The sequence below is a fragment of the Marmota monax genome, unplaced genomic scaffold, assembly GCF_021218885.2.
Source record: "Marmota monax isolate L192 unplaced genomic scaffold, Marmota_monax_Labrador192_F-V1.1 WCK01_AAM20220418_F8-fsc00007, whole genome shotgun sequence".
NCBI classification, from domain to species: domain Eukaryota; kingdom Metazoa; phylum Chordata; class Mammalia; order Rodentia; family Sciuridae; genus Marmota; species Marmota monax.
The window spans coordinates 7592817-7619326 of record NW_026692781.1 but is presented as its reverse complement, the minus strand read 5'-3'; the positions used below and the strand labels follow the sequence as shown (position 1 = coordinate 7619326).

Sequence of the window (26510 nt, the reverse complement as noted above, 5' to 3'; positions counted from 1 at the left end):
GATCCTTAATCCAGGCATCCACAGGGCCAGTTAGCCCCAGAGGACACAGCACTGCAGAGAGGAATTAATTTCAGGTGGACTAAGGAGGACTTAGAAGTCTAAGGAGGTTAGAAAGAGATGCTAGAGGGGCACAGGGGGAAGACATCTGCTAAACCAAATTTCAAAATGAGAAAAAGAACATTACTAAATAATCACAAGACATTTCATACTGTGAACACCAGGACAGATGGTTAGTGCAGAAATAAACAATTTAATTTGCAAGGTTTAATATAAATTTAGAAGAAAAATACTGTTTCTACTTAATTATCAGCAGTCCCCTATTAAAAAACCCATGGACATACCACATATTCATTTTAATGTTTTCCCACCTGTGAGTATAAAAGAGCTAACTGGCAAAATCTAGTAGGAAAGGAGTTGGGTTTTTTTTTTTTCTCTCCCTCTTCTAAGCTCAAAGAACCCCGCAGGGCAGCATTTTTTTTTTGTTTCCCATGCCCCACCCTGCTTCATCACCCATCAGACAGCAGCTTCGTGATGGTTTATGAAATGTCTCAAGTGAAGGTTCTTCATTTAAAGGCCACTGATGAATTCTCTGATAAGACTTGTATAGAATTCTCTCTCAATTCAGATCCTCAGAAGTACAATAAAAATAAAACTATAAACATGTTGGAGTAATATAATGCTCATAATAAAATTTTAGCATTTTATAATTAACAAAGCACATTCACTTATACTGACATAGACTAACTCATTTAAGCCCTACTCACAACCAAGAGCCAGTCTTATTTTTCCATGGAGGAGAAGAACTGAGCTCACATAATAACTACGTAGCAGACCCAGGACTTGGACCCAGTGTTAAGCCCAGGAGCACAGGCTGCTTCCATCTGGTTAGAGCAAGTGCTAGAAGTAATAGCCCCATCCCAAGTTTCACCCCAAACTGCATTCGAGTTAGAACTGTAGAACAGAAAATTGAATAAGACTGTTTTGTGCACAGTAAGGCTTCATCTGTGTTAAATATTTGGAATTTGATGTCAAATAGGAGAAAACCTAACCGACACGAAAATTGCAAAAAAATCATTTACTTTATTCATTAGTGAGCTCAGAAAGACCCTCATCAAGTCACTCTTACTATCCACAATTACAACATGCATGGTTGTCTGATTACCAAGAGCGCAGCATAATAAAAAAGAAAATTATAGTGATGAAAGAACATACTAAACACAGACCATGGAGAATAATAAAAATCGACAGGTGACCCTTAAGAAAGGTAAGAGGTAAGAACTCAAAAGTCAGAGTAGCAGGAAAGCGCGACACCCGCCCACACCTCTGTAAGCTCAGGCAGTATTTCTGTGTTATGCACTGGACAATAATTGCTGCTTAGGATAATGTTCCTGAGCTGCAAATTAAGGTGCTCATTATATTGTTTCAGAACATAGAATCCATATTTAACTTCGTATCTCGAAGTTAGTTAAAAAAGATACACTTGGTGTTTAAAGGGATATTCAGACAACTCGGCTACCTAGAATAATGCATGTCCTGAAGGTCCTGGACAACACTTGCTAAGAATAGCAGTGAATGAACTCCTCTGTGTGCCAGGCCACGTTGTGAAAGCTGCATTCCTTATCTCACTAAATCTGAACAATCAGCCCTGTAACAGATTATTTATGCTACTTATATTTTACAGAGGAGGAAACTGAGGTCTATGCAGGTTAAGGAACTTGCCAAGTCACCAGCTATGAACTCCAAAGCTTATACGCTGAACCAAACTGACCATATAGTTTACATTTTCATTGTACCATTTTTTAAAACTACCATGCTTCTGGGCCTTTCCCGTATAACCAACCACAGAAAATCCCTGGTTTTCAAAAGTTCATTTAAAACTCAATTTGTTTCAAATTCAGATATTTTATTATTCACTCAACAGTCATTTCTTGAGCATCGACTGTATGTCAGGCACCGTACTGGGTTCTGGAAAGACAGAGATGGACAAAATACAACTCCTGTCCAAAGAAAGGTAATAGAAGAGATGTCAGGGGCACATAAGCAATTAATCACTGCACAATGTGTACCAGGTAATTTTGGAGTCAAGGGAGATGCAAATGTTATGCCTGGTGGTTTGAAGCCCTGAGAAGGGACTTTTACAGAGACTCATCTCTACTGAAACTAATCAGAGCCCCGGGCCTCCCTAGGATTCCCTGGGCACTGAGCTCCAAGGCCATCAAATGCTCTGGGGGGCAGTAGGGAAGGGGCACAAGAGTAGGACCTGAGTAACATTTTGCGCTTAACCATGTTTAACGATGGCCTCTCTGGGCCAGTCATGGGTGGGCATGAGATTTCCCACCTGCTTCAATCTGCAAGTTAAGTGTCTGCCTTGGATAGCTGTGTACAGGTCCACCTCATCTGTGGGTAATGCAGGTATGTTTCCCGAAAAGTATAGGGGAAAAACCTTTCTCAAGCTTCATTATATAAATAAACCAACCGCAACCAAAAATAAAAAGGGAAAATCTTCCATTACACCCACCTTTGGTTTCCTGAACAGTCTCCATGGGAAGCAATTCAGAATGCTTTTCCCAGAAAACTAAACTGCAACTTTCCTATTTTTGTATATATTTAGTGAATTATACAAATAACCCATTAATTCATTCTTAGTGCACAAAAGTCAAAGGTCAGAAATATGCAGAGTAAAAACTTAGAAAACCTACTTCACCCCTCTCTCCAATTCCTCTCCTTCTGCCACAGTTAACAGTTTAGCTTATAATATTTCATAACTTTCTGTGCACTTACCACACATCTAAGGATATATAGATCTATGGCTTTAGGTTGATTTTCCAATAAATGGAATCATACGAATATGCATTGTCCCAGAGCTTTCTGTTCTTGAATTCACAACAATCTTTGAAGAGCTTTCCATACCCTGATGTACACTTATCTCTCAACTTTTTAAACAGCTTTATTGTATTTCAAGCTGAAAATTGTTTTAGTCAGTGTTTTCACGGCTGTGATTAAAAAACTGACCAGAACAATTGTAGAGGAGGAAAAGTTTATTTAGGGGCTCACAGTTTCAGAGATATCAGTCCATAGATAGCTGGCTCCATTCCTTGGGGCTCAAGGTAAGGCAAAACAACATGGCGAAAGAGTATGGTGGAGGGAAGCAGTTTGCATGATGATCAGGAAGCAGAGAGAGACAGACTAAGCTCAGCTCACCAAACATATACCCCAAAGGCATGCCCACAGTGACCCACCTCTGCCAGCCACACCTATCCACCTTTAGTTACCACTCAGTTAATCTCTATCAGGGGATTAATTCACTGATTGGGTTAAGGTTCTCCTAACCCAGTTATGTCACCTCTGAATGTTCTTGCATTTTCTCCCACATGAGCTTTTGGGGGACACCATTCTGCTGGATAGTCAGGGGTTTTCTAATAGTTCGCTATTACAAACAATGCCACAAAGACAGTTCTTAAACATATATCTTCATGAATGTGTGCATTTCCAGAGGATAGATGACTAAGAATTGTTTGGCCAAATGGTAAGCGTGTTCTAAAATTTTGATAAATAGTACCGAGTCAGCTACAAAATGGGATTGATATCTGCACCCCACGACCAGAGCCTGAGTGCACCTGTGTCTGCACAGTTTCTCCAACCCTGGGTATTTATCAACTACTTCATTCCTGTCAATCTGATGGGTAGAAAAGCATACCTACTTGTTGCCTTCATTTATGTTTTTATGACTGCTAGTGATATTTGCATATTTATTAATCATTTGTATTTCTTTCTTTGTGAATTGCTCATACTGTTTGCCCATTTTTCTAGCTAGTGGTCTTTCCTTGCTGACTAATAAAATATTTTCCCCCTTTTCCTTTAGTAGGGAATGTGCACAAGACTTCTCATCCAGACGTGTTTCTGAATTAGTCCAGCTGCTTTATCTGCCATCACTGTGTAGAAGAACATTCAGATGGCCCTCACTGAGATCTGCCCTCCCTTTCTTGAGCTTTCTTGCCCACAACTATTAACCACCTCCCTCGGAGGATATCAACCACAGGAATAATCACACTGCAATCTGGAACGTCGCCATGAGCCCAACCTGCAGTTTTATTCCTTTCTAGAAATGAACAGGCTAGAAATAGGTCTCCTGCAGCAAGACCCCCAGAATGCCTCTGGATACAACCTCATGTGGATGTGAGATTGTCTCCAGGTGAGGCAGAGGTGAGGATGTGAGTGGGTCCATCAGCAACTAGGGATTATCACTTCAGGGGTGAATGGGAGGAAGGGAAGAAAAGACTTGTGGAGGAAGCCTTGATAGAAAAGGAGGTCAGAAAGATCTTGACAAAATGATGAAGCAAAACTGACCACATCACTTCCCTCATCTCTAGTTCTTAGTTCTCTGCCTCCCTAACCTTATGCTTTGTTTTTCACACCAGGTGGGTGCAGAATTAATTCACCCAAAGTGCAGATTCTAATGCAAAGAGCACTAACTTCAGTAATTTGTTCTAACAGATTCAAAGCCTGACTCCCACAGCAAATTAGTAATGCTGGCTGAGTCACGGAGGGTCACAGACAAAGTTTCTTAAAGTCTATTTGCCTCTATTCTTAGCAATCATCTTTGAGCAAGAGAACAAAAAAATATTGAGGATCTATTCGTATAACAGGCTTTGAGTATGCTGGAGTTACACAGCACCAGCACCATCTTTCCAACAATTAGGAGATTCATATTCACCCCTCTCCAGGAGCTTAGGAGCAGCAGTGGAGAAAGGGCTTCAGAGCATTTGGCTGGGTGTTTCTCAGGGTGTACACAGCAAGGGAAGAAAGGAGAGTTCCCTGATCTGAGAGGTCAGCCCAGTTGTAGAGGGGTTTGTGTTCTGGTTGATGCCACACTCCAGCAAGGTGAAAAGAGCCAGGCTCAGCTCTAGCAAGGAACAGCTTATCACCAAGATCTTAGACTGCACTCTAAACTTGTTTCTTTAAACACAATGGCAACAAATAAGAAATTTTTATATGAATCATTTCATTTGTACACATTTTTAGTTTGTGCAAAATGATTATATGTCACTGTTGAATTAGAAAAGACACAGCTGGGTATAATGGTGCACACCTGTATTCCCAGCAGCTTGGGAGACTGAGGCAGGAGGATCACAAGTTCAAAACCAGCCTCAGCTAAAGTGAGGTGCTAAACAACTCAATGAGACCCTGTCTCTAAATAAAATACAAAATAGGGCAGGGGATGTGGCTCAGGGGTCGAGTGCCCCTGAGTTCAATCCTGGTACCCTCCCACACACCCCAAAAAAGGAAAGACAGCAGCAGCTGAAAGAGCAAGGAAGAAAGACCTGGAGCTGCTCTTGTATTTTCTATATACCACACAGCCTCAATACACTGCCAAGGTTGTGACAATGGGTGACAGCTGAGATGTCTTAGCTATCAAAATGTTCTTTAAAAACTTGAAATGAAAGACCATTTGGCACTGTTATCCCACTCCTCAGCATATACCCAAAAGACTTAAAATCAGCATACTACAGTGATGCAGCCACATCAATGTTTATAGCAGCTCAATTCACAATAACTTAGCTATGGAACCAATCTAGGTGTCCTTCAATAGATGAATGGATAAAGAAAATGTGGCATATATACACAATGGAATATTATTCAGCCATAAAGAAGAATAAAATTGTGGTATTTTGCTGGTAAATGGATGGAAACTAGAGACTATCAAGCTAAGTGAAATAAGCCAATCCCCCCCAAAAACCAAAGGCCAAATGTTCTCTATGATATGCAGATGCCAACATGCAATAAGAGGGTGAGGGAAGAACAGAAGGTCACTGGATTAGACAAGGGCTGGGGGGTGAAGGGAATGGAGAGGGGATGGGAATAGGAAAGACAGCAGAATGAATCAGACATCACTTTCCTATGTTCATATATGAATACATGTCCAGTGTAACTCCACATCATGTACAACCCCAGGAATGGGCAGTTACGCTTCATGTATGTACAACATGTCAAAATACACTCTACTGCCATGTATATCTAAAATGTACAAATAAAAAAGTTTAAAAATGTTCTTTAATAAATGATCTTATATTTTAATTGTAATCTTAAATGCACATGTATGCAATAACCCCCAAACTGAGGTTTTGGTAGGGATCATGAAAAAAATTCTAGCCATGTCTCTCTTGTCTGGTTGTATATTGAGGATAGGATCATAGACATGCTGTATTCACTGTGAGGGAAAAAAAAAAAAAGATTGGACTTTGTATTCAGTGATTTACATACTGTCCCTTAAAGTAGCTTCTTCAATTAAGGAGGCTGATTATATCTCTGAAGCTGGTGGTGTATTATAACAATCTATTGCATTTGACTAATTCACCCAAGTAACTGGCAGTCGATGGTTCCAGGCAGTCTGAGCTGTCCATCGTCACCGCAGACCTGAAGTGACATGGGGTCTGCACCGCTGCTGTTTGGGAGGCTGGACGGAGAAGAATTGTATATATTTGCTCAGCTTTTCATCTTCCCAGATGAGATTCAAAATGATAGCATCTGAGCTGGCAGGTTGGCTAACTTCTCTGTGCTTCAGTTTCATTATCCATAGAATTATAAATAGGACAATAACCAACTGCCACCCAGCACTAGTGGGAGGATTAAATAATCAGGTAAAAGCAAAGAAGAAGTCTAGAATATAGATGCTTCTTAATGAGTGATTTTTCCATCTGAAGAACTTACTTTGGTTTGGGGGGATGTTTTAGTTTGTATGTTTGTTTTGGTGCCAGGATTCACACAGGCTAATAAGCACTTGCTCTAACTGTGATACAATGCCCAGACTCTTCCTGGTGTTCACGTATATTTGCCTTGGATGGTCATTTGCTTGTTTCAAGGGGACTGTCATCTCAAAATACTGTCATCGCTCCTCTTTAAAATTAACTTCAGCACAACACAAATTAGTCTCCTTTTGCCAAAATTTATAATACCCCTGTTGATGAGATCCAGGAAATGGAGGCCTTCTTTTCCTTTTGTTTATTTATTTTTTAACTAGGGCCCCTCAGATGTCAAAGGTCCTAGGGGTAGGACCTCAGACTTATTTTCATTTGACAACGGAAAGCCTCTGCAGGGAGAAGTTAAGTGATTTACTCAAGGATATACAATGGTCAGAGGCCAAAAGAAATCATTCAGATTTCGTGACTGGTCCTCTGGGGCACTCTACCTAACCCTGGACTCTGCCAGGCATTTCTCTGAGTTCTCAGAAGGACATTTCCTATGACTGGCATATTTCACTGAAGCCAGCTCTCTCACCCGCAGACAGCATGCCAACACCCATCAAAACACACGCCAAGGGCCTCTACACCTCAAAAATCAGTGAAAGAATAAGTCAAGCTAATGCACAGTTTTCTTTTTGAACCGCATTCTGAATCCATTATGAATTCACCTGAACAAGAAAGCCTACTGCCTCTGTAACTACCGATCAGAAGGGTTTCAGAGATGATTGTGCAGGGTGAAAATGACGAAGCCCTGCAGGAAAAAGGAACTGACTCCTTTTTTCCACTCGAAAATGTAAGTCTCTATATTAAAGCAGAGAGGAAGCCACACTAAAGCAGGTTATCTGAATAATCAATTATTTATTTTCTCAATTCTAATAGAAATAAATACGCAGCTTTACACCAAATTTTAGAAATGAATGAAAGGTACTAAAACTTTTTTCAACACATTTCAAAAGTTTTGATCAATACCCCAAATTCCCCAACTGCCGATTCCACTAACATAATCCATTGTCTACACTCAATGTGATGGCTCTACACAGGGTTTTTGATAAATTTACCTTGACCTGTAGACAAGATTAAATGATAAAATCATCTTAGAACTAGGAAACAGACATAAAGATAAATAACCTCACCTGCCTATATCCATGTGCATAGCTGTAGATTGCTGGCAATATTCATGGTTAAGCTAAACCATTCTATAGCAACTGGAAGAAGCCATGACCACTTATATTATATTATATTATATTATATTATATTATATTATATGGATTTCAGAACTTTGCTACTGAAGCCACAGTTCCATTCTGGGGCTCATCTGCAAGGTTGTGGCTTCTCAAAACCATGCACAGGAAAACAAATCCTGATATAAACTGACATAGGCTGCAGCTGCTTAACGGATAAAAAGCTTCAAGATTGAGCAGGCATTTTTCCTTCTCTCATGAAGCATAAAAGTCTCTAAGTTTTATTAAGTCCTCAGTCTCTGAAGAACATGATTGATAGACAGCTTCTCAAAACTGGGAACTGGCTTGGAAAGACATATAGATCTAGGTAGGTAGATATATGTATATGTCAGGTATGTATATATGCAATACAGTGTCAAACACTGAGAGTAAATCAGATGTAAAACATATTCCTACTATGGATTAAAATTAAAAAGGCATAGGAAGTGGTGCAAGAGGAATACCCCAAACACCCCAGGATTACCCCCAAACTGGGTAATCTGCAAGCCAACATGGTAGTAACCAGACAGTGGTAACAGGAGCAGAGGGGCCCAGGAATGAGGTGACTTGGGCTGATGCAGCACAGCCAGGGCGCCCACTGGCCCAGCTTGCCTCTTGTTTGAGCTGAACACTCCCTTGAAGTGAGGAGCCACCCTCAGGGTTTCCCTACTATCAAGTTCCTGCGATGTCCCCAGCATGGGTCTCCATGAAGGATGTCAGCCATAGTGTCTACAGCATGCATAGAAATACATTTTATGTTTACATTTTATATTTTACATTGTCTGAGCTTCGACTTCTGGACTTCAGTCTAGAGATCAGATACAATCCCAGCTTTCCAGATGTCTGTTTCAGACAGAGCAGATAAACACACTATGAGCAATTTGATATGGTTCAGCATAATGAAAATCATCCAAATTCAGTGAGGGCTGGGATGGCTTGGAGACTGAGCTAAAAAACACTCCCAGTCCCACATTCCCCACGCAGTCACATGGGTGAAGAAACCTAAATATCGGAGGCTGATTTTCCATCTGTGATTTTTCTTTTTTTTTTTTTTTTTTTGTTTTCTTATCTTTCTTCAGACTTTAATCTTTGATTTTGATTTTGGGAACACTGCTATGGAATCTCGATTAATACTTTTTTTTTTAATTTTTATTGTTGGTTGTTCAAAACATTACATAGTTCTTGATCCATCTGTGATTTTTCAATACACAAAATTTAGCATTAATTCTATTCAAGACATTGGACCTCCTGTGCTTTCTATTATTTTACTCAAAATATACAGGCATAAAATTACCCATTGGGAAATAACTTATAGCAAAAAGATTTTCAATATATTACTTTAAAATCTTCAAACTTATTCATTAAAATATATATTAGGGTTTTTTTTTAAATTTTTTTCTATTCAATAAGCACACAATAAGCAAGAGTTTATCAGGGCCTCAAGCTTGTGGGTTTGCTTGGTTTTTATCAAGACAAACTTTTTATTTTAATAGAACATGGCTGTTTATAAAGAATTTCCCTGTGTTATCTCACTGAGGCCACCTGACAACCCCATGAGGTAAAGATTAATATTCACATTTTAAGATAAGGAAATGAATCATTCTAGAGATTCAATTCTAGTGGTGGTGGGGAATCAGTTTTGTTCTTTGACTCAGACTTTGGCTTCTGATTAAGATTCTGGTTGGCTAATACTATGAGCTTGGGAATTATATATATGTTTCTTTCGCCTCCAAAATGACAAAATAAAATTAAAGGCCTTAGTTTTCTGCTGTGAACTATGGTTGATTAGGAATAGGATAATATAGCCTCTGGCTTATTCAAATTTAGGACAAGCTCTCAGTTGTTGTATGGATTTGGCAAAATGGTCAACCAGGAACCTATCATCCAACTTCCGAACAAAGCTCAGAAACTACCATGGAGGTTTCCAGTTAGTTCTCAAGGCAAAACGACAGAAGGGAGTGATTACTTCATTGTTCAGGTCTCTGGAAAAACTGCCATCCTTACCAGAGGCCTAGAAAGAGCTGAACATCACAGGCCTTATTTTGAAATTTTGATAAATTTTGTGGGAAATGGTATGCAGTGGAGATGAGCTACCTCTCTTTAAAGTTCGACACCAATCCACTGCAGAAAGGGCCAAGGCTGGTGATGGATTTGCCTTGACCCCTGCATTTTGGGAAGACCATGGTGGCAGGCTTCACCTGCCACCAGGCTCCAAATGAGACTGCACAGAGATGTACATTTGTTCTACCATTGCATTTGAGAATTGAAGAGTGCTTTAAAAGTTCTACATTCTCCTTTTAGAGAAGGAAAAACTATAGAACCCCACTTAATTCTGTCTCTGAATTAGCAAGTAGTGTCAAGGTTCAGATGACAGCTCTGTCTCCACTGTCTGGATCTCTGATAGACACACCTCTACAGAGGGCACAAGCACAACTAACAGCAGAGATTACACATGGCTCTTCTCCATCCTCCACACCACAGATTATATTTTCTATTATTAAAAGTTAGAATGGGGCTGCAGTATAGTTTAAAAATGTTAAAACTTAGAATAGTTTAGGGGTAGAATACCTGTTCAGTATGCAAAAGAGCTTGGGTTCAATTCCCAGCACCATCCAAAAAAAAAAATTAAAGAAAAAAACTTAGAACGAAAAAGTAGGGGTGGTCTATGCTATACAGGAGCATGGGATTTTGCAGGCCACTCTAATTCCACAAAATGAAACACAGGACTGTATTTTCTAGAAGCAATGGGACGTCAAAACAAATTTAGAGTTCTCTGTGGATCGCAAATGAACCTTGAAGCAAAGGTCTTTCTTTCAGTTAAGCATTATCATTAAGGATATGAGCTGTGTGAATAATATTGATCGAAAACTACTTAATTCATGTTTTTATCATTTCAGACATTGATTACAAAGATGCCTGTTTTGTTAGGTGGTCCAATAATCTGCTCATATGATTCCAATCTATTCAAAATACAATTGCATGCCTGGATGCTAGGAGCCCAACAATTGGAGCATGTCACACCTTCTCCAGTTGCTCTGTCATTGATTAACAGTTAAAATGTGGATTAATTTAGGTGTTACATGATATGAATTTATGAAACATGATCTATTTCTCTCTTGAAAGTTGAAATCTATTCTATATTCCACAAAAGTGGCTAAATAAGCAACATAACACGTCCTTTTTCTAACTCAAATCATTAGACTTCTTCTGTGTCACTTCCATCTCATGGAACTTTTCCAACATGTAGTTACGGCTCAAAAGTTCAAAACAAAGTCTTAAACATTGCCCCTTTACCATGACAGATTGGCCTGGATGAACATCAGTCTGTGTCTATTTGATCAGAATGAAACTGGACAAGGCCAATAGATCCGGCTCTTTCATCATAATTTAGTTATAAAAACCAACAATACCCTCAGCCATTCACCCATTTTACCCACAGAGTGCTGAATAATAAGAGAATCTTGCAATCACTTCCAATTTCAAAGGGATAGAGGTCTATTTCAGATGATGAGGTCTGTTTAGATAAGCAAAGGGATGTCTTCTTGGACCTTCATGCTCAAGGTTAAGAGTCTCTTCTTTTGGATGATTCCTCTGACCACAAATAAAACCAACTCATTTCCCTTTGCCTTTGCAGTGCAGGTTAAAATGTTAAACAATGTGTTTTCCATAGCACCTGTAGGATAATTCAGTTATCCCAAAGATATTCAAACACTTGAAGGACACAAAGCCAGCTTTTTAAAATAGAGTATCTAATTTTTTAAAAAATCCCAAGTGCAGAAAAGTCAAAGAATCTTTTTCCTTTTTAATAATCATATTTGAGGTAGACTTTAGCATTCTAAAACTTTGGCTTAATTAAAAGGAAAAAATCCATGCAGTTTATACTATACTTTCAAAAAGAAAAAAAAACAGAGAAAGAGATCTAACCTTTGTTTTCCCCGTTTGAATCCTGAAACAGAAGAGAGCCTCACCTTTACTTCCCAAAGTGAGACCTAGGGGTAACCCCAGTTGGGAATCAAGAGAATGTAAATATTAACAGAAGCCACAGGAACGGATGGGAAACCCTCCTTACTCTCCCAGAGCCTGAAAAGACAACGGGTCCTAAATATCATCTATATTTAATAGCATATAAAGAAGATAAGCCAGGGGCTGGGGATATAGCTCAGTTGATAGAGTGCTTGCCTTGCATGCACAAGTCCTGGGTTCAGTCCCCAGCATCCCCCCACAAACACACACACATAATAATAATAATAATAATAATAATAAGCCAAAAGATACCAAGAAATAAGAAAGCACAAAGAAATGTTAGGAAAATGAAATTTCAGGAGGCAGGAGGAAGATACCAAGAAATAAGAAAGCACAAGGAAATGTTAGGAAAATGAAATTTCAGGAGGCAGGAGGTTTCCACAAAGTCAAATACCATAACAAGGTGAAGGACTGAGACTGTGTTTCACAATCCAGATGAGGAGGCAGAGGATGACTTTAGCTATGGGGAGTCCATGGAGTGGCTGGACAGAGAAGAAAAGGACACAACAAGTACAGATGATTCCAAAGTTTGTAGAAGGGGAGATGAAGTCAGAAGATGAAGGGTACCAGGGAAGACGAAGGCTTTGCTTTGTTTTGTGTGAAGATGGGAGTGGCTGCTGGCCCTGTCACTCTGATGAGAAGGATCCTCTAAAGATAAAAAAGTGAAGATCACAGGAATAGGAGGAATTGTGCTAAAGCAAGCATGCCAAGAAGATGGAGTGAATGGGAACCAGAACCCAGGCGGAGCCATCTCAGGAGAAGAAAAAAAAACAAACAAACTATTTTAACTCAAGGGAAGGGGAACAAATGAGTACAAATGGAAAAACATTTTTAAATATATTTATAATTGCCAATATTCACTACGCCTTCCTCCCCTTACTCAGGAAAAGGATGATCTGTTTGCTCAACTGTCTGTGACTTGTGCTGTTGGAGGTAAGAGGTGGAGGAAATTGACAGGCACCAAGACAGGCTAGTTTGCTCTGCCCAGAGAGGACTGAGAGTAAGAAATGAGGTGAATTAGAACGGCGGCAGGGGAGATGGACAGGAGGCAGAAAACACAGGATAGTTGCCAGGAGGAACTAGACTGGGAGAGAAAGATGTGTAAAGATGACTTTCAGAAATCTTGATTTTGGTCCTCGAAGTGGTTGGCTTTATTTGGGTTATGACGTGGTGGCACCATAAGAGGTGAGACTGTCTGCGGGAAAACGAGGGGACAGGTGATCTGGTCAAGGACTTGATGCGAGCAGGAAAATCTTGAAATGTGTATTAGGGAGAATGGGAAGAGCTTCTAGGAAAACACATAAAATCACTGAGTTAAACTGGTTCTCTGGAGCCGGAGGGGTTAAATTTACCAGGACATCAAACTGGGCAGTGGTAGGCATTTCCCCAGCAGCAGGGCTAGAGACAGGAGAGAGCACACAACCGGACAGAGTAAGGCTTGGGTTTGACCTGGAAGGTGCCAAGAGCAGCACAGGTCTGTTGGGCTCATTTCTAAGTGCTGTGTAACCACTTCATATACTTTAATCGAGTGAATAAATGAGAGAACTGATAATATTGGGGAAAGGAGTCGTTGAAATGATAGGCTACGGTATCCAAACTGAATAGGGAAGGAAGTGAAGGCCAGGGAGACCTAGGAGAGGTTAAAAAGGTCCCAGGAGTGGCTCGGGAGGCTAAGGCAGGAGGATCATGAATTCAAAGCCAGCCTTAGCAACTCAGCGAGACCCTGACTCTAAATAAAATACAAAAAGGGCTGAGGATGTGGCTCAGTGGTGAAGTACCCCTGGGTTCAATCCCCAGTAACAAAAAAAAGTCACAGGTCTATGGGCCTACCTGTCACACAAGTTCAACTTCAACTTCAGGTGGTAAGCACCCCCTGGTGGCTTGTCCAGGAGTCATTAGACCCAATATTCTTTCTATATATATATACTCTCTTATTTACTCTTGTTTTCAATGTTCCAAGCTCCCTTAATTTCCCATCAATCTGTCTCTTTCCCATTCACCCTTTAAACCAGCTCAGCTTTTTACTTGCCCTAGCCGCCTCAGGTACCCCCTAACTCTCTCTCTGCCCTTTCCTCCCAAACTCATTCCCTTTCCTTTTTCTATTTTTGTGAGAACAATCCTAATCATGGCAGGTATTGCTAAAGGTAGAATCTACAACATGCCTGAACTAAGGATCAAGAAATCCTTATATTTCAAAATCAAAGAAGTCAAAGACAAAGAAGGTAGATGTGAATTTTAAGGTAGTCACAGACCACATCATCTTGTAATGAGCCTGCGTTTCCCTAAACACTAGCATTCAAAACATTTTCTATCCTGATGGCTAAGACTGATATTTTAATTATTAACATTAAAAGTATTTCTGCTATTAATTTTTTATGAAAATGTATGTGATACTTCTGCTGTAGGATGGGTTGAGTAGCCCTTTGAAAAGTAGACTGAAGATGTTTACAACACTGTTCCTAAGAAGGACTTACAAATGCACTTTTGGACCACCACCTATTTGTCAGTTGGGGATATGGTATGCTTTTGATTCTTGTTTAGAATTCCTTAAAAATCACAATAAGCTATTTAGGGAATAACAGTTTCTAAACCTTCCAACAAATAATAATGAATGGTTAATGTTTTGCAGGGTCAACCAGCCATCTTTTGGCTCCTGTTTCCTCTTTTAAAACATGCTATTTTGAGAATTTCCATTCCTCATGCTCTTTTTATTCCCAACCCTGACACTATTTGTATCCCTTCAGTGGCATTTTTTTTTTAAACTCAGGAAAACTTAAATAAGTTCCAAGACTGCAGAAGAGCCTTATTATTTGATGATTGTGGGTCTTGTCTGGGAAAAACTCCAAACATAGATTTGCCATTTTAAGCAATGCCTTTGAATTCTCACTCTATTGTCAGCACCATCCCTGCATTATTGGTTTATTATTGATTTTTTTTCCCTGTTCCTTTTCCATAAGTTAACTAGAGCACTCTGACTTCTTCTTCCCTCTTCTGTTTTCTTGGCTTATTGGTCTCTGAAAGACTTCATTGCTTTAGGTTTTTTTATTTTTGAAGAACACATGCACACCTATGGACACAAAAGCGTACCTTGCCATGACCATACTCTGGCTCTTTTGCCTCTCCATCCTAGCTCTCTGTTCTTTACTTGTTCTTCTTTGCTCTACTTTAACTGGCCCAGCGTGCATGATCTTCCCCTTTGAGACAGGCTTCAGGCTCATCCTTCACTCCTCCTCCCCTCTGGTGCCATCCTATCTCAGGTCACGCTCTTATCAAGGTACCACTACACCCACCAAGCCAGCTTTGCTGCCACCTCTGCTCTTTTATTGTGTCCTCACCCCACTTCCTATGCTCTCTCACAGGCTCTGTCCACAGGGTACATGGTACTCCTTCCATCCTGGGTAGGCAGGAAAACATCTCCTCATACCCAGGCACACCTTCCCTCAGAGTCCTCATGTGCCTGAAAGACGAGGATCACTTTCTCCATTTCACAAATGAGAAAACTGGCTCTCCCAGAAGTTAAGTGCGTAGTCCCAAATTCCCTATCTTGCAAGTGCTGGAGTCACTGGCCCTCAAGTGTGAAGAGGGAGGACGTCCTGAGTGACAGGAAAATACAGTATTCACCTAGCAAGGATTCTGTAATTAAGTTCTTTAGAGTTGGGGAACCACATCAAGGCTGATGGTTTCAACAGATGGAATTCATGAAAAAGAAGTATAAATGCAAGTGTAGGCTCTCAGATTTTATTCTAGCTGGTTAGAGTATGTATCTCAGTATACAGTAAGTGCTAGATAAATTCTTACTCAAGTAGGGATCAGGAAATGGAGGGGAGCCCTTGCTGTCCTTAGCCACTAATTGCATAGTTTGGTCATAGGATGCTTCTTAATAGAACACACTCTGATGCTTCCTTCTGACCCAGACCCAAAGAATATCAGAACAAATACACTGTTAGGAAAAAAGGCTTTGGGATTACTGGGCTGCCTTCCAATTCACAGGACTATTTTTTTTTCTAACTACAAGATAATTATTGTTGGATATTATTATGGGGTTTTTCCATATGTCCTTTAGTTAGGACAGCAATGACCCAACACTCTGCCTTTTAATGTATTCTGGTCTCCTGCCAGCTTACCTCATCCTTCAACTTAGTGCCTTTGGTTTTCATTTTTATGATTATTCAAACTTCCCTTCCCTAATCAATACCGCATTTGGCCACTGCTGCTCTTGACTACACACTTTGGCAAAGACTCCTTGGAAAGGGTCTTTTTTCCACTTGCAGCGGGCTCAGTTAAAACAAGTTCTTGCTACGTTCATCATTTTGGCAAACAAGGACAAGTTCAAGGAAATTAGAGGCCAAACTTGACAGAGCACTGGGTACAGCTGCTGGCCCAGCTGTGCAATGATTCTCAACTGGTCCATTACCTCCAAAACTCAACTATTCAGCACAGCTTCCCCAGTCCAGCACTCCTGTCGGTCTAATATATTTGGCAACAGCCATTATTTCAGAAATGAATGCTCATGTGTATTTATAGCAAATCACATGCCTGCTCTATCAACAATTAGAGAGATTAGGATTCAGCAGACATATTCCTCTAATTAGGACAAGATGGAAGACATAGACTATAGAATTCTGCAGTTTGGTCAAGGTTTATTCTCTCCTAAGGAGACTGCCACAATGCATTTCATCAGCCTCACATCCGGTCTCTCTAGGGCCACCCCCCTCCCTGTAGAACATTCACTCTGTGTCTGTCCCATGGAATTTTCAGTCAGGGGATTCTGTTTCCAATTGGCACTTTAAGTTCCCCCTTCTCCCTCCCACCAACCACAGGATAGGCTCAACGGGCCACTTAAAGGCTTGTTTTGAAATAACATGTGGACAGCATCATGTGGTCACTAATTTCATTCAGTTACACCCGTCCCCTGGAGCCTCGTGTATGTTCTATGCTCACACTTAAATAGTCTCTCCTCTGAACAAAAGCCTGATCTCAGTGTCTGGGCCATAAATTCCATCTTGCCTCACTCCTGCCCATGCATTATTTAAGCAATCTTCTCGGTGAGCCGGCATGAGAATTTCCCTCCGAGTAACAATCAGCAGGCGCGTTCAGCTCTGTTCTGATGGGAAATGTAGGATATTCGAAAGAGTTCCACCCATTCACAGTCTCGATAGTGAAATATGATAATCTAATTTGGTAAAAATAAACTGTGAAATCAGAGATTTGAGGCAAAAACTTTCAAGATGCAATTCAGACTAGCAATCAATGCTCATTCAGTTTCTGTACCATCTCAGCTTTCTCCTTGTGCAGATGCTTAAGTGATGCTAAATTAAATAATTGACAAATTTTTAAAACTGCTGGAAATTACCATCTGTACTTAATTTTGGAATATAAAAAGGTCCATAGAAAACACCCTTTATGATTATTTTGTCTAATAACAGATATGAAACAATACAAACATCCCAGTCATAAAATATAATGCGTTTCGAGCAGTCTGGCTCACATAATCAAACACAGTTTTCAAAACAAAAGACCACAGGAGGAGTGAGATACTGGGTGACACATACATTTTTTTAAAAAAAGACGAGCAAAATAACTGAGTTTTTAACTTAAAAATCTCCCCCTCTAGTCCCTGCTTCCCGGTAAAATAAAACACAAAACAAAACAGAATCTCACCCACAGGCTTCCTACAGACAGTAATGACAGTCATCACTTGCTCATATTTCTCTCCTGGATAAACACTGGGCTAAACTGTCCTCTGTTAAGAACTTTATTAGGTTGGTATTACATTTATACAAAATGAAGTCTACTACTGTAAACAAACTGCTTGAGACTTCCGTGAACACACAAGAAGAGAAACGAGCTCGCTCCCTGGATGTGAACACACTGGTACATACATGGATAAAACAAGCTGAAACTTACACCAGACACTTCTCCCAGGTCCAACACAGCAGTAGCCCTAAGGGTACATTCTAGGTGTTTTTAATCCATGTTCTGCTCTTCTCACTGGTGGGACTACTCAGGCACATGGTCAAGTTGCAATCCGCTTCTCCCTTAGTGATGTATGAGAGCTGGACTGATTTATCTTGTCTTTCTGCAGCATATTAGCACTAATGTTTCTGCGTATGCATCCTACCTTTCTTTAGCCGTAGCCCCGGCTTTATCATTGGTAATCTAAATTAAAGAGCCAGTGAACAGAGCAGGGTTGTTGTCCCCCACCCCTCCCTGTTTTCCATGAAACAATTGCCAGGCGCTCATTCCCGGACAAGGATTCCACTGTTTATTCTATCGAGCCTCCCCTTCAATATCCCATTGAGACTGGAAGTCAGAGTGGCAAAGGGAGAGGTCCAGTGAGACTGCCTTAGTTCAAAGGTATATTTACGATTTATGCCCTAAAACAGTAGCTGGCTTCGGGAAATACTCAAGAGCTGTCATCTACCAGATTTTCAGCCTAGAATTCAGAATCGACACTTGACAAAAACAGAGCAACTTGATACTGCACTTACTACCCTGAATGCAGTTCACCTTTAGTAATTCATTTTTTTCTGAGAAATATCTTCTTTTTCTACCAATCTTTGGTGGACATCTGTATGCTTAAATGCTTAATTTAATGAGCACTATTTTGAGTGCTACAATTTTGCAGGTTGCACACAAGAAGCACAAAATCCTATAAAAATTTGGGGAAATCCTTCAAACAAATCATTATTAACCTTGCTGTAACCTGCTGTCAACAATGAGCAGCTGACACAAGAGCTAAAGGCTGTATTTAATTTGTGAGCTGTCAATTCCTCCAAGACATGTTTAAAATTTTCTTAGTCTCCACAAATGTTTGGGAAGGGAAAACAGATCAGAATATATTTTCATATGGAAGTTTTTGATCTCTTAAAAATGTTATGCCTTAGCAGTCTCTCAATGCTTTTAAACTCAGATCTATGATGGCTACTGAAAAAATATTAGGTTTCTGTTCTCATTTTAAGCATCAGAGTTTGGTGAATATTAAATGTTATTTCATTTGTATTTTTGTGTATTTTTAAGAGAAAATATAATTGTTTTCACAATTTTAACATGTTTATTGCATTTAAAATTTTGATTTTTAAAATTAATAAATTATATCCATTTCCCTGTAGGCATGAAATATAGAATTGCCCACCCCACCACCCTCATTTTTTTTGGCACTGGGGACTGAACCCAGGCCCTTGAACATGCTAGGAAAGTGCTCTGCCACTCGGCTACATCCCCAGTGCTAGACTCGCCTTTTAAAACGGCTTTGTATTATTCAATCCCCTAACCCTGGACATTTGAATTGCTGCAATTTTTCCTTTAAAAAACACCTCTTATCAGAAATGCAAAATATTCACATTTCCAAAAAAAAAAATCCAATTTCAATGCCCCTCCCCCCCAAAAAAAGAGTCAATCTAAAACTTACTGCTTCTCAGCTTTTTTTAAATTTCAGTCAGCAGAAATATAACTTGGGAAGGCTGCTTGAAGACTATCCAGGTATCAGTTCCTCTAGATTGTATCCCTGGGATAAACTTTAAAAATATTTATTAATGTCTGTACTGTGAAACTTGGTTATACTGAACTGTTCCACAAACAGAGAAATTATTTTAAAAATTTAAAGCTGGGCTTGTCACTTGACTGCTTAAAACTCTGCATAGCTTCCCATTACTCTTAGGATAAAAGCCAAAATCTTTATCATGGCCTTCAAGGACTTGGTTGTATTTCACTCAGAAGATAAGCCCACCTTCCCAGAACTGCCTGGCTGGGATTCAGAATGATCAATCAATCAGGTATTGAATCCATGCTCTTTACTAACCAGTCCCTCAAGTATGGTATCCGAGCACTGGTCTGGGATGCCACGAGAATTCCAAAAGCTAACACACAGGCCCTCTCCTTTGGTTTAAAAGTAACATACAAAGCTGGACGCAGAGTTATCCTAGTTACTTGGGAGGCTAAGACAAGAGGATCACAAGTTCAAGGCCAGCCACAGCAACTTAGCAAGACCTTGTCTCAAAATTTCAAAAGGGCTGGGGATGTAGCTCAGTGATAAGATACCCTTGGTTTTAATCACTAATACTGGTGGAGGGGAAAAAAAAGCAGCATGTATGAATAAGATTTCACTCCTCTACATATCACCTTATGGCAAAATCAATACTGACTTTGCAAGCTTCACTCTAAAAATGCAAAGTGAAAATGAAATCAAGGGGGAAAAGAATAAGATGAAATTAATCATTTGATGAATGTTAATTCAAACTGGCTTAGGAAAAGGGAAACCATCAAAACAGAGCAGAAACTCTGAAACAAGTATTACTCAAACTGGGCCTAATGTTGTCCTTTTAAGATCTATGGCTTACCATCAGCTAATTACATATAAAGTCCACTATTTATCCCATAATTGTGGTTTTGAGTTTCTTCAGGAAATCACTCATATACTTTAATTACATTACTACTGATATTACTCTCCTCCAAAAATTATCTTTATTTTAATCACTGAATGAACCACTTGACAAACTTCACCAGTTTCTAAGTAAGATGGCTTGAGAAGTTGAACATCACAGGACCATGAAAAAGGGGATTTTACAAAATTAAAGACCTAAGTTGCATTTAATAAAAAAAAAATGCATTATCCTTTAATGCAGCTATATATCAACTTGGGTATAAAATAATGTAAACACTTAAAGTTATCTGAAGCATTCAAAGAGTACTAGAGGTGAGTCTAATACATCAGGAGATGTGACCGTAAGATTCATAATATTTCCTATACTTCCCTTCATTGCCAAAAATTTATACCACAAAACCTTGTCTTAGAAAAAATCCTAAGACTCTGGTCTTCATATCACAGCTCTGCCACTTACCCACTGTGTGACTTTGGGTAAGGGACTTAAACTCTGTGTGTGTGTGTGTGTGTGTGTTAAATTAGCCTATTAAATGCAAGAATAGAGTTCCATTTCTGATTTCAAAACTCATTTCTATCATACCAACCCTCTTGTAGATGGTTTGGAATGATAGAAGGCACTAAAGAGTAACCAAGAACAGGTAGAAACCAAAGGGGGCAATGGTACCTAGATGAATGGCACTTAATGAATCATCCAGCTTTTATAGTTTTTCATATACTAGAAGGTCCCAGGGGACTTGAGATGGCCCTATTCATACAGGAGCCTAATGTCTTACTCACTAAGGAATCAGTGAGCAGAGTTTGGGAAGATGACAGGAGCTGGAAAATGAGGGAGATGATTTCAGAGAAAAGATAGCCACAAATTCAATACATAAGATTGGATCAAATCTCTGACTGATCCCAATACTATGTTATGGTCTGGATATGAAGTGTCCCCCTTTAAGGAAGTGATTGGTTCATGAGTGTTCTAACCTCATCAGTGGATTAATCCATTTTCTGGATGAATAATTTAAATGAATTATTGGGAGGTGGTAAAAAATAAGGGAGGTGGGACCTAGTAGAAGGGAGTGGGTCTCAGGTTTGTGCCCTTGGAAACTGGCTTCTCTCTCATCTGAGGTCCAAAGCAATGAAGCCAGTCAATCATAGACTGAAACCTCTGAAACTGTGAGCCAAAATAAACCTTTTCTCCTTTAAGTTGTTATTGTCAAGCACTTTGTTATACAAGGAAACTAACACACAATATATGCATGGAGGGTCCTCCAAGCACCCCAGCTATCATGAAAGGAACTCAACAGAGATTTCTACTACTGTCTGTTAGTTAACTGCCTGCAAAACCAGCAAATCAATACTAAAGTATGTGATGAATTTCAGAATCTCTATGATGTATCCTTCACAATGTCCAAGGTGAATTTCAAAATCATCAGATACGCAAAGAAACAGGAAAATGTAACAACATATCCTCAAACAAAAAAAGTAGTCCACAGAGTCCCACCAACTGTGGGATAATGCAGACAACAAGAATTAGTGTAAAGCAGCTATTATAACCATGTTTATGGGCATTAAAGAAATCTCAGTAGAAAAGCAGAAAGAAAAGCAGAAAATGGAAATGCTAAAATTAAAAAGTATAATAGCTGAAAAAATCCATTGGCTAAACCTAACAGCATACAGGAAAAACAGTAATAAAATTTGTCAGTGAACTTGGAGATAAAATAGTAGAAATTATTCAATCTGAAGAACAGACAAAAAATTTAGTGAACAGTAGGATATATGGCATAAGGTTTAAGACATATGTAACTAACTGGTATCCCAGAAGGATAAGAGGAGAGAGAGAATAGGCAGAAAAAAAAAATATTTGAAGGGAAAATAGTGGCCCAAATTTTCCAAAATATGGTTCAAAATGAAGACATGTTTACCAATTCAAGAACCTCAGCAAACCCAAGGGAGATTATTAAAAAAAAACAACACATAAATACATGCCAAAACACATCATATTCCAAGTTCTAAAATTTAAAGATTACAAGAGGATCTTGAAAGCAAATGGGGATGGGGTGCAGCTTATTACATACAAGAAAACTACACTAACTTATCAAAAGTAGTGGAGGCTAGAAGATAATGGAATATGTCATCCGTTTAAAGTGCCAACAGGAAAACAAACATCAACCTAGAATTCTGTATCTGGCAAAAATATCCTTAGACAATGCAGGCTAAATGAAGACATCTTTGAAAAGAAAAAAAAAGTCTAAGATACTTAGTCACCATTAACTCGAAATATTGAAGTGAGTTCTCCAGAATAAAGGTAAACGACACTTTAAGCTTTAGATGGTTATTTAGATCTACATAAAAGAATGAGGATCACTGGAAATGGTAAATATAAAAGACACACACACACACACACACTTCTTTTTAAAGTATTTAAAAGACATACAACTATTCCAATAAATACATAACACAGTTTTGTGGAGTTTATGAAATAAATGGAAGCAATATACAGGATAAGAATAGCACAAAGAATTTGGGGGAAATGTAAATGGAACTATACTGGCATTAGGTTCAATATTTGACATGAACCAGTATAATATTAATTCTAAGTACCATGTGAAAAGTTACAAGAACATGTGCTGATACCTGAACAACCACTAAAAATTAATTCAGAGAAACAAACAAAAAGTCAATAGAAAAATTAGAGTAGACTTTGGGGCAGCCATGAAATTTTCCCACTTGGGTCTCTCTTCTAGAAGAAACTTGCCAATCATCTGTAAGGAATACAGTAGTTGAGAGCATCCAACTGTAATCCCGTTAGGATCCATTGTGAATGAGTCAAAGCTATGTTCTTCAAACTTAGCCAGTGACTGAGCTAGCAGGGATACTAGTACTTGGCCATATCTGCCCAATGCAAAGCTTGTCCACTGGCAATCTTGACACAAGTATCCTCCACTAGGCTGGCAGAGACCTTCTCAAAATTGCAGTGCAGTCTGAGACTGTCTACACTATCTTCCTTTCTTTTGCCCCTTCTTTAATAGGTTTCAGACTCTTGTTCTTTCTCCTCTTGTCTTTTGTTGGCATTGTGCCAAATAAATGTCTTACACATTTATCTTTATCTTGGTATTTTCTTCCTGGAAAACCAAACTAAACAAGGATATTAAAAAATATTCATTTAATCCAAAATAAGACAAGAAAGGAAGATAAAAGAATAAAATGTACATAGGACAAAATAAAGGCAAATGACAAAAATAGCAAACCTAAATTCAAGCAGTTAAATAATTATATTAAATGTAAATGGACTAAACACTTTAATTTTTCAGAATGGATAAAAACCAAAACTTATACATATGTTTTCTATACTATATAAATAAAAACAAACAAAAAGTTTGAAAATAAAAGCTTGGGAAAATAGGTATCAGGAAAAGAGAAAGTATACGAAAGTAGTGGTGGCTATGTTAATATCATATGAATTAGCTGGGCATGGTGGCAAATGCCTATAATCCCAGTGGCTGGAGAGGCTGAGACAGGAGGATCACAAGTTAGAGGCCAGCCACAGCAACTTAGCTAGGCCCTAAGCAACTCGGTGAGATCCTGTCTAAAAATAAAAAATAAAAAGGATTGGGTATGTAGCTCAGTGGTAAATTGCCTCTGGGTTAACTCCTCAATACTCATCCCCAAAATCATATGAATTAAATTACAAGGCAAAGACAATTATCAGGCATAAAGAGAACCATTTTATAATGATACAAAGATAATTCGTCTGAAAGAACAAAATAGAAAATTATAAAGCAAAACCTGACAGAATTATTGAAGAAACAGACAAAATCAACAATTTTAGTTGGATATTTTAACACTGCTATCTCAAAAATTGATAGAATAAGACAAAAAATCAGTGGGGACATATAAGATTGGAACATTACTATACACTGACCTAATTGACACTTTGAACATTACACACAACTGCAGAATACCTTCTTTTCAAATGTATATGGTACATTCATCAAAACAGAAATATGATGTACTGTAAACAAATCTCAGTAAGTTTTAAAAGACTGGAATCCTACAAGATATATTTTCTAACTATAATTTAACTCAACTAAAAAGTAATAGAAGGAGCATACTTAGAAAACTCAAAATATATGAAAGTTGACAATACATTTCCAAAGAGCTTATGGGTCAAAGAAGAAATTAGAGGAAATACAAAATTTCTGAACTGAATGACAATCAAAACATGCAATACATCAAAATTTGTCAGAAACAGTTAAAGCCATTCTTAGAGGAAAGTTTATAGTAAAAATAAATTGTATGGTAAAAAGGAAAAAAAGGTCTAAAATCAATGGCTCAAGGTTCCATCTTAAAAACTAGAAAAACAAAAAGAGGAAATTAAATCCAATGTAAGTAGAGGAAGTATTTTTTTTAAAAAAAGGAAGACATTTATGAAATAGAAAACCAATAGAAAAAAAATCAAGAAAGCCAAAAACTGGATGTTAGACCAAAAAAACTTAATAAATTCCTAGCTAGACTGATGAGAAAAAAATTTTTAAATGGAATACAAATTATCAGCATAACGAATAAATATGAGAGTTCTCTAGTCATCCTAATATACTGAAAGAACAATAATTAAGTATAACAAACATGTTTATGTCAGTACATTTGAAAAGTTAGGTAAAATGGGCAAATTCCTTGAAAAATACAATTAATCAAAATTGGTACAGGATGAAAGTGAAAATCTTAATAGCTGCAAACCTTCAAAAGAAATTGAAATAAAAGTTATCAAAATTCTTCCCACAAAGACAACTCCAGTATAAATAGCTTCACAGTGAATTTTATCAAACATTTAAGAAAAATGTAATACCAGTCTTATACAACTTTTTTAGAAAATGGAGCAAGATGAAATAATTCCCAACTCATTTTGAGACCAACATAAATCTGATACTAAAATTTGATAAATATGCTATAAGAAAATAAAATCACAGATTTTATTTACAAACACAGACACAAATATCCTTAATGAATATTATCAAATAAAAGCTAGTAACATATAAGAACAATCATCCTTTTTGTATTATGATCAAATTTATCTCAGGAATGTAATACTGTTTTAACTTCTAAAAATCAATCAATGTAATTTGAAATATTACCATAATTAAAAAAAAAGCCATATAGAATTTTATCTATACATTTAGAAAAAGCAATTTATAATATTCACATAATAAAAAAACAGCAAATTAAAAATAAAAGATTTCCTCAATATATAATTGAAATCATGTTTGATCTTTTTTTTGGTTTGTTTTTTTATATTTATTTTTTAGTTGTCATTGGACACAATATCTTTATTTTATTTATTTATTTTTATGTGGTGCTGAGGATCAAACCCAGGAACTCGCATGTGCTAGGCAAGTGCTCTACTGCTGAGCCACAATCCCAGCCCTTGAAATCATTTTTAATGGTAAAATGTTGAATGCATTTTCTCTAAGATCAAGGTCAAGGAAAGCATGTCTACTCTCACAACTCCATTCACTTGTGCAATGGAAGTCTTAGCCAGTGCAATAAAGTTGGAAAATTTTAAAAATGGTATAAGGATTGAAAACAAAGAAATAATCCCATTGGTTGCAGATGATATGATTATTTTATAGAAAAATCATAAAGTATCTCAATGGGATAGTAATAATAATAATATTTCCTATGTTAGATGTTCAAATTAAAACATGTTTAACACTATGCCTAATACACAATAAACACTCCCTATATAAGCATTAGGTTAAAAATGTGTCTAAATATAGAATTAGGAAAGGGTTACATGTTAGCTTCTTGACAATGAGTATACATTTATTCATCAAAATAGCTAATAAAATGCTACCTTAAAGAATAAGATTATCTTCATTCTGGGACCCAGGTTATGTATAAGTTCAGGGCAAGTAACACTGAGATGTCTAGTCCTCACTGATATTCCTAAAATAGAAAGATGAACTGTGTTATAAAGTGACACTGTCCACAGAGCTACTGCTTTTATATATGATCTAACACATCCACATAACTACACAAACAAATCCAAGTGTTGCTTTTAAATGAGCATATACTTTGTTGTGACATTTAAACTTAAAAAAATGCAACTTGCATATTGTATTTACAGTTTAATTCCATTTTAAGGCAAAAAGATGTGTG

The 26510-nt window shown here is 38.1% G+C and overlaps 1 protein-coding gene across 9 annotated transcripts in view; it reads right to left on the bottom strand.

Annotated features, from left to right (window-relative positions):
- The window catches only part of Rapgef4 (Rap guanine nucleotide exchange factor 4), a 288628-nt gene that overhangs the window by 162844 nt on the left and 99274 nt on the right, over positions 1–26510 (bottom strand). For 2 of the 9 annotated variants that reach the window (XM_058580189.1, XM_058580195.1), the window contains exon 2: positions 26206–26297. The exons of 3 other annotated variants lie outside the window; for them this stretch is intronic. In XM_058580189.1, the coding sequence (XP_058436172.1) occupies positions 26206–26229 (24 nt within the window). In that variant the 5' untranslated portion in view covers positions 26230–26297. Of the gene's footprint in view, positions 1–17644; positions 17816–17890; positions 18280–26205; positions 26506–26510 lie in introns of those variants that run through there. 4 more of the 9 variants (XM_058580190.1, XM_058580197.1, XM_058580191.1 and 1 more) reach the window with 4 other exon arrangements.